Source organism: Eurypyga helias, unplaced genomic scaffold (assembly GCF_000690775.1).
Source record: "Eurypyga helias isolate BGI_N326 unplaced genomic scaffold, ASM69077v1 scaffold28225, whole genome shotgun sequence".
Classification (NCBI taxonomy): domain Eukaryota; kingdom Metazoa; phylum Chordata; class Aves; order Eurypygiformes; family Eurypygidae; genus Eurypyga; species Eurypyga helias.
Genome location: NW_010252480.1, coordinates 1,869 through 9,539, shown reverse-complemented (window position 1 = coordinate 9,539; position 7,671 = coordinate 1,869). Strand labels below are relative to the sequence as shown.

The following is a 7,671-nucleotide window of genomic DNA, read 5'->3' as shown; positions in this document are numbered from 1 at the left end:
GCAGGAAAACTGTCAACAAGCTAGCTCTTTATATCACACTGGAAATCAAAACTATTCACTGGGAGACGTTAAAAGTCTCATGGGGAGGGGAACCCTACCGGTTTCCAGCTCCCAACACTGTTGAATTCTCGTGGGATCCTCTGTGTTTCAGGAGCACGGCTTTCAAAATCAGAAAGTATGTTTAAAGCTTTCAAATGAAACCACCCATCTCTGCATCACTTGGCAAAGACAAAATAGACAAAGCTCAGATCAAGCTACCGATAAAGGATGTCCAAAATGACAAGTGTCCTGTGGTGATGAACTTCTACTGGATTTTTTCTGGCTGCTAAACGATACTGTCAGTAGCTCTTTGAACATGAAAAGAGCTGTGGAAGACCAGCACAGCAGCTCAGTCAATCCCCGGAGCACGACAGCTCTGCAGCAGGAGGTAGATGGTTCCGAAATGCAGAGCTGCTCTCAGCCACACTGAGTTGCTGGTACACAGGGTTATTTACACCTTCCAGGATTTCTGCCTCCATGAATTACCTTTGTGCTGATTTATTTCTTTCTTTTAATCACGGCGGACCAGCAGCCTGATACACTATATTTTTGAAAAGCCTAATAGTAAAGGAATACTGAAGGCTATCAAGCCACATACAGAAATTATGAGGTGGGTAAAAAGCTGATTGATGGTCAGCCAGCAATAAGGAGTAGAAAAATGGAAATCATAAGTGGATGGCAGGAGGTTAGTTGGCAGGATGACTCGTCTTAGTCTCAGAAAAAGAAAGCTAGTTTAATAACCTCGCTAGGGAGCTTGGCACAAGCCTTAGGAATAGGCCAATGAAGTTTGCTGGTGACAAAGTCAGGCACTGCCAGCAGTACAGCACAGAAATGGGACATCAGAGGGAACTGGGTGAGCTTGAGACCATGCGTGGCAAAAACAAGTAAAAAATGCACAATACAAGGTAAGATGCTCCGGGACTAATGGGAAATGCTTCTGCTGGAAGATAATACCGTGTCAGACTTGGTTATACACTACTTGATTCAAGCGACTATAAGGCACCGGTCTGTTGTGTCCGGGAGGTATTTGCAATTCAGACAATGCAATATTGGTGCGCTTTTACAATTCTGGTCATCAATATTTGAGAAACAACAGCCTTGGCAAGTCTATTTATAACAGGAGAGGAGATAGAGAGGCACTTCAGCTCAGCAAAGGAATGGGGCTGCTGTCTGCTCACACATCATGGGGAAAGAGAAAAAGAGATTTAAGATAAACATAGTCACAGACAGGAGCAAATGGGAAGGGGCAAAAAGACAAAGAACCTGTATAGCCACTGCGCATTTGAATTGAATGCTATAATATCCCCCAGTACAAGAACAATCTGGATTCTGGAATGGCCTTCCAACAAAAGTGTGGGATATAAATACTAACAGCATTTAAAATAAAGCTCATTTAATGACAGTAACTGTATAACTCGATGGCTATCACAGCAAAGGACTGATTGCAATAATTTGTTTCAATCCTGTATTTCTAATTACATTCAAAAAAAGATAGGAAAAGCCAGACAGAAGGTTGCCGTTGCAGTCTTCAATTGCTCATATCCATTACGATACAGCGCCTAATTAGATGATCACACATTAGTTTTCCCCCAGAATGCTCACTGCAGTCAGCAAATGGACAGCTATTAATGATGCCTCTACCTTTCCCATTCAACATGTGCCCTCAGCCTTATTATCCAAACCTCCCAGTGAGTACAAAAACATAGGTTTCCTCAGAGACATTCCTACAGTGCCATCAGAATATTCATTTATTTCATAAATACCAATGAAATAATCTCCACCACCTTCTTGTAAGAGTAAAGACAAAGATTATTCCTGTTCTGCAGGCAGGGAGATGAAATACAGAGGAATTTTATCCAGATTGAGAAAAATCATACAGCAATACCCCTTGTAGGTGCCTATATAAATGCTCCAGAATTCTGCAAATCAAGCCCCAGAATTACATGCTAGAGACAGACACTGAAGAAACTGCGATTAGTGACAGCACTGGAAGAGCCTGATTCCAGAGAAATTTCTATCATTTGTACAAGGACATCCCTGGCAAACACAGGGAATGAGTACAGCTCTTTGGGAGGCATTCAGCTTCATTTCCACAAGACTGTCCTCCTTCCTTCTGCAACCCTCTGTCTCATTCACTACACACCTTCCAAATTCTGCAACAAATGAGGAACAGACAACAGCTTCATTCCCACAGCATCGTCCATCCTATGCACTGATTCGTCCATCCTATGCCCTGTGGAAAAAATAGGTCGTAATCATGTTATTAAAGGCTGTATCATCATGCCTTCATGCCAGGAGGCCAAGCAAGGGTTGCCCAGGCAACCTGACTTCTTGCATTTCCCAGAGCATGACTTGTCAATGTTCACATTCCTCTAACATTACCAACATTAATAAAACCCCCAAGAAACACAAAGAATGCCTCAAATGTCACTACATGGAGCCGTGTCTGGGCCATCAGGAGGTTTCAGATACCTACACATGCATTGCTGCTATCGACTGCCGGAGCTACGGAGGAAACCTCAGCAGGCAGACTGGGTGAGTTGGGCGGTATGGAGGGGCAAACACACATTTTGGGAGTGGACTTCACAAGAGAACACTGCTGAGATTGAATCCTTAGGCTTGTTCTGGAGGGAGGGGGAAGCAAATGGTCACAGCCGCCTGGGTCTCCATGCTCTAGCTTTTCTCTTCCCGTACAGCCGTTAATTCCCTGCAGCTCCTTGTCCCCTTTGCCCCTCTAAGTCCCCTCCAACTATCTTCATTCTTTGCTCCCACATCTCTTTTCACGCTCGCCTCCTCTCTTCTCTGCTCACTGATCCCCTCTTACTGCTCTTTGCCTCCGCCTGGTTCCCAAGGTCTCCTCTCCTGACCCCTCACACCTGCATCCAGACTCATCCGTCCTTCTCCCCTGGGTTCCCAACAGCTGGGGGGAGCACTGGCTGGGCCAGGGCTTGCTGCCAGCCCTCTACACGTGGTTCCTGCCTCAGAAAGCAGTCTCCTCCAGGAGGAAAGGTAGCACTGCTGACCAAGAGCCAGTGTGCCAGACGGGTACAAGGCAGCTGCAATAGGCTGGAGCGTGGCCAGCCTGGGTCTGCGAAGGACTCAACTGTTGAGAAAGTCATTCAAACTTTATTTGAGGCTGACACCGCACCCCTGCCTCCTCCTTTTTTTTTTTTTTCCCCCCCCCCAATTTTCTAGTACATTTGGCTTTTCCCAGTGGCACCAAAAGGCACATCCTCAGTAGAGCGCTCCCTTTTTGCCCATTCCCTCCAAATCCTGCTGCTGCCAGAGGTCACTACCACCCTCGCCAGGGATACAGGCAGGGCGCACATGGACTCTCCTCCTCCATTCTTGTGGACCTAGCCAGGAGAAGAGGACTTACACTGTATCAGTTTTAGGCTTGTTACTATTTATCATCACGTACTGCATGTCCTGAAAGAGTTGCACAGACTCCATCAGCCCCCGCTCCTGGACAACAAGGGACAACCAGGAGAAACCCAGCCCTTCCTGAAAGCTGATTTCACATAGGAGAGGGCAACAGAAATCACTGGCTGGTTTTGTGTGAGGCAGGAATCCCTGTGGCTGACACAAAGTCCTTTGGAAGAGTTAAAGGCTGCCTTCAAGTAGCACCTTGACCAGCTTTAACTAAACTTGCCACATCTACCTGACTGCCCCTTGGGACTCGCATGGGATATTTAAGTTTTGCACCATTAAACAACCAAGAAATGGGATCTAGTAAAGGAACACACCTAGCATGTTTGTATGTAGTAGCATCACATGGAGATACCTATATTATGGGGCCAGGGAACTTGTTTGCTTTCTTTCTCCAGCTAATACACCTGGCTCTTCACTCACCACAAGCTTTAAAACAGTAGTGTAGTTGTAGGTGTGACTGTCTAAGGATAACAGGGACGCTTTGTAGGGAGAGCTAATCTTTTTTATTAGGGCAAGAGACTGCCTTTCTGACATAAGGCTTTTTCACCCTTCCCTCTGCTATTTACCCAATGAAAAAAAAAAAAGAAAGCATGGCAGTACATGGACCCAAGCCTCAAGCTTAGGGAAAAAAAAAAAGCAGCAAAACAGGAAACTAGCTTATGTATAAAAGAGAAGTCATGGCAGCATGTTGCTCAGTAGCAAGAAAGGTGAATGGTATTATCTTTTTTTTATAATTAAAGGAAAGCCCCTGGAAACCACAGCTTTCCTAACTGCAATACACACACACACAGAGAGCACTTGTCACCACCTCCTTCCTCTCCACAACATGTCCTGCACGCCAAAGAGGGCAAACCCTCTTGGTTCCGTAGGCACCACGTTAAATCCCTGAGGCAGGTTACCAAGAAGGTAAGGGCAATGTTAATTTACTCTCAACTCCTATCAACATCCCTTGTCCCACTTTAATTTGTTTGCCATGCATGCTCTCTTGCTGGCTGAGCATTGCCCATGCTGATTTTCTCCAGACACGGGTTGTTACCACAGCTGCTGGACTACTGTCCAGACATTCAGTTGCTCTCTTTATAGACATCCCCCAAAAGAGAGCACTGGAAAACTGCTTCCACCCTATGGCTTGATTCAAAACCAGCAGATAAATCTTGTGTCCTTGACTTCCACCCAAACTGTGGGCCACCCTTCCGTCGATCAAACAGGCCTTACAGAAGGTTGGTGGCACCTGCACTATGGGCAGTGTAGCCAAATGGACCAGTAAAAGCTTTCAGCAGGCAATGGGAACAGTGCGATTCTTCAGAAAGGAAAATAAGCCTCTTCACTGCTTGGACAGCAATTCAAAATGGCATCTGCTTCCATCACAGAAATACTTCACCCACTTGAATGCTACTTCTTTTTATTGTGAAACTTGCATCAGCTGCCAAAATGGGTACATATAAAACTCCTGTAACTCCTGTAATGATCTGTCATATAGGATCCACTAATTTGACTGGTATGTATGAGTAAAATTACAGGGGGGTTTCCAGCTGGAAAGGACTGCAAGTGAGCAGTTTATCATTTAAATGTATTGGGTGTAATTCAATCACAGGAGGCTGCTACAACAATGCAGTGAGGAATAATAAACAGCAACACAACGGCCCCTAACTAGAGCAAAAGGTTTCCAGCCCTTTCAGACGGAAAACAAAGACTAAAACAAGTCACAAACAAAACCCTCTCTGCACAGATAGGAAAGCTCAACAATGGAGTCAAGGGGAAATAGGGGATATCTGCATCAGGCTCAATGGCATCCTTTCTCCCAGATGAGTACTAGCTTTTTAGACATTCCCTGCTACAGCAACATCCCTCCAGAGCTGGGCCAGGAAAGCCTTAACATGGGAGCTACAGAGAGAGTTTAAAGAGAAAAAGCGAGGGAAGAAATAATTAACAAAACCCAACAATATCCCCAACAAATCCAGCATCAGCAAGGAGTCAGAAAGGAGCATGTTCTGTATGACAGTTTGCAAAGGGAAAGGTACTGACAATTGCTATATCTGAATTTTTGCGGGCAGAGAATCCGTAGCATCAGGATGTGTAATAACGCACTGTTTTCCACAAGAAAGGCAGTCCCTCCTTAACAGGAGTGTATTCCTACCACGAAACTGCTGGAAAAAGTAATCAGTCACAAATAATAGTCATAAAACCATTTTGATACTCAGCATTCCTCCGTGGACAATATAATTATACGTGGCTTAAATAAAGCCCTCTTGCACACAGTTGCATCTTTATCATACTCCTTAAAGGAAGCTCAGGTAGTTTATTTTTTCTTTCCCTTAAAATACGTTTTATTTCATCAGCACATTCAAGAAGCTGACTAGCTGAGAAAAGCCAAATTTAGAGTTGGTTGGGAAACTCCCATGTCCAATTGGGAGACATTGCTTTGCCACAGAGATAGGTTTTCTCCAAGATCCACCATTTACTCTGGGGAAGATCTGCAAAAAAGGAGGTGAGGGCGGTGGAGATGGCCAGGTTAACGGCTGCTCACGCAATCCTGAGCTTTTCAGAACTTTACCAGAAAAAGAGCATTTACATTGCAAGGATGTGCCATGTGTGCAATGCGGATCCAGGAACTGCAATCCCCAGCACCCAATTCCCGTGCAAACAAGCTAATTCACACCAGTCTGCACCAGAAATCACAGCAGTGACGCGGGCATGCGCACCACAGACCCTAACCAGGCTCTTTCACCCCTCGCTGATGAAGACTGCTTCAGTCGTTCGCACTGATGTTAGCGGTGACGCTATTCTGTTCCAGTGCTGACTGATGCCTGTAGCACTGACTGAAGCTACAGTTACCCAGAGACCTTCACCAGTGAGTACTGGCCAAGCGCAGGAAGCATCCCCTTTACCCCTGGGCAGAGCTGCTTGCAGACCCCAGGGTCAGAGCAGGTAGGGTTTCAAAAGTGGGGGAAAAAAACCCAAAAGAAACATTTCCACTGTTTTCTGACTAATGGGTGGACTGATGAAGATTAGAAGTGACAGTGTAAAATGGGTGTTTAGGGGCACCATGAGAAAGAAGAGGGGAGCCTGAACCAAATCTGACAGGTGGGCCCACGAGATGAAGATCCAGAAACTCTGTGCCTTTGTTGTAATTAGTGCCACACACACACACGCTCAGCCTGTTCTGCAAAGCACACTGTGAAACAGGAGCACGGCTATTGCAGTGACAATCCTGGTGGCCAGAGCTGTCAACCCTTCCTGAAAGCATCAGTAAACCAAGGAACTCATAATTTAGACTTTCAACCAAAAACTGCAGCCCCTCCGCCCCCACAGCAGCATCTTTCAGGTGATGCAGGGAAGGAAAGCAAAATGGCTCTTGGATCAAGGTTTTAAAGAAAAACTTAAATGTGGCTTAGGTCTGCCACAGGGCCGGTGATTTAGCATTCGGGGTTCCAGCGCTGCCGCTTCTCCAAACCAACAAAATAAGTGTGGTGCGAGGGGCAGCATCCCAGCCAGCAGCTTCCTTAAAGCAGAGCGTCCAGCGGCACAGAGGGCTGAAGGTGCACTCTGTAGCCATGGTAAAATTCTTCCTGAGATGTCTCTAAAGACATAAGGCACTGCAAGGTGAGACTGTAATTAATAGGACTTTTCAACAGGCCGAATAATATTAAACACAGTGCTGGAGTTTGGAATGGCTTTTCAAGAAACAGCAAAATGAATGAACGAACGAACAACCAACCAAAAGGGATGGTTTTAAAGGCAGCAAACAGGTTATTTAATTCTGGGCAGCAATGAGGCGTGCAGCCTTCAGAGAAGAGCAGAGGCAATTGCGGTTGTCTGTCTGTCCTACTCACCGGGCACCACTCCTTTGATGTCACTTTCCGTGTTCATCCTGTTCTTGTGCGTGAACTGAAGGATGAGTTCCTTGGATGCCTCAAACTGCTGTGTAGCCATCAGCCACCGAAGAGACTCTGGGAAAATACTTTAAAAGATGGAAAACAGGTTAGGTTCCCTTCCAAGTTTCTGTCAGAGGAAGAACCCATAGTGTTTAGCTGCTCATTTAACTGTTGGTGAGCTATATCATTATTTTCAAAAAGCAGAAGAATCACGAAACAAGTAAGAGGGAAAACAGATTCAGAATGTGCAAATTAATGATATTTTCTTTGACATTAATTCACAGATTACATAGGAACTACCCTATCACACAGAAATAGGACATGT

At 45.4% G+C, this 7,671-nt stretch overlaps 1 protein-coding gene across 1 annotated transcript in view; it reads right to left on the bottom strand.

Annotated features, from left to right (window-relative positions):
• Positions 1–7,466, bottom strand: part of SLC22A23 (solute carrier family 22, member 23) — a 25,639-nt gene extending 18,173 nt beyond the window's left edge. The window contains exon 1 of the mRNA XM_010152411.1: positions 7,305–7,466. Coding sequence (XP_010150713.1) covers positions 7,305–7,404 — 100 coding nt within the window. The 5' untranslated portion in view covers positions 7,405–7,466. The remainder of the gene's footprint in view (positions 1–7,304) is intronic.
• Positions 7,467–7,671: the final 205 nt, after the last annotated feature.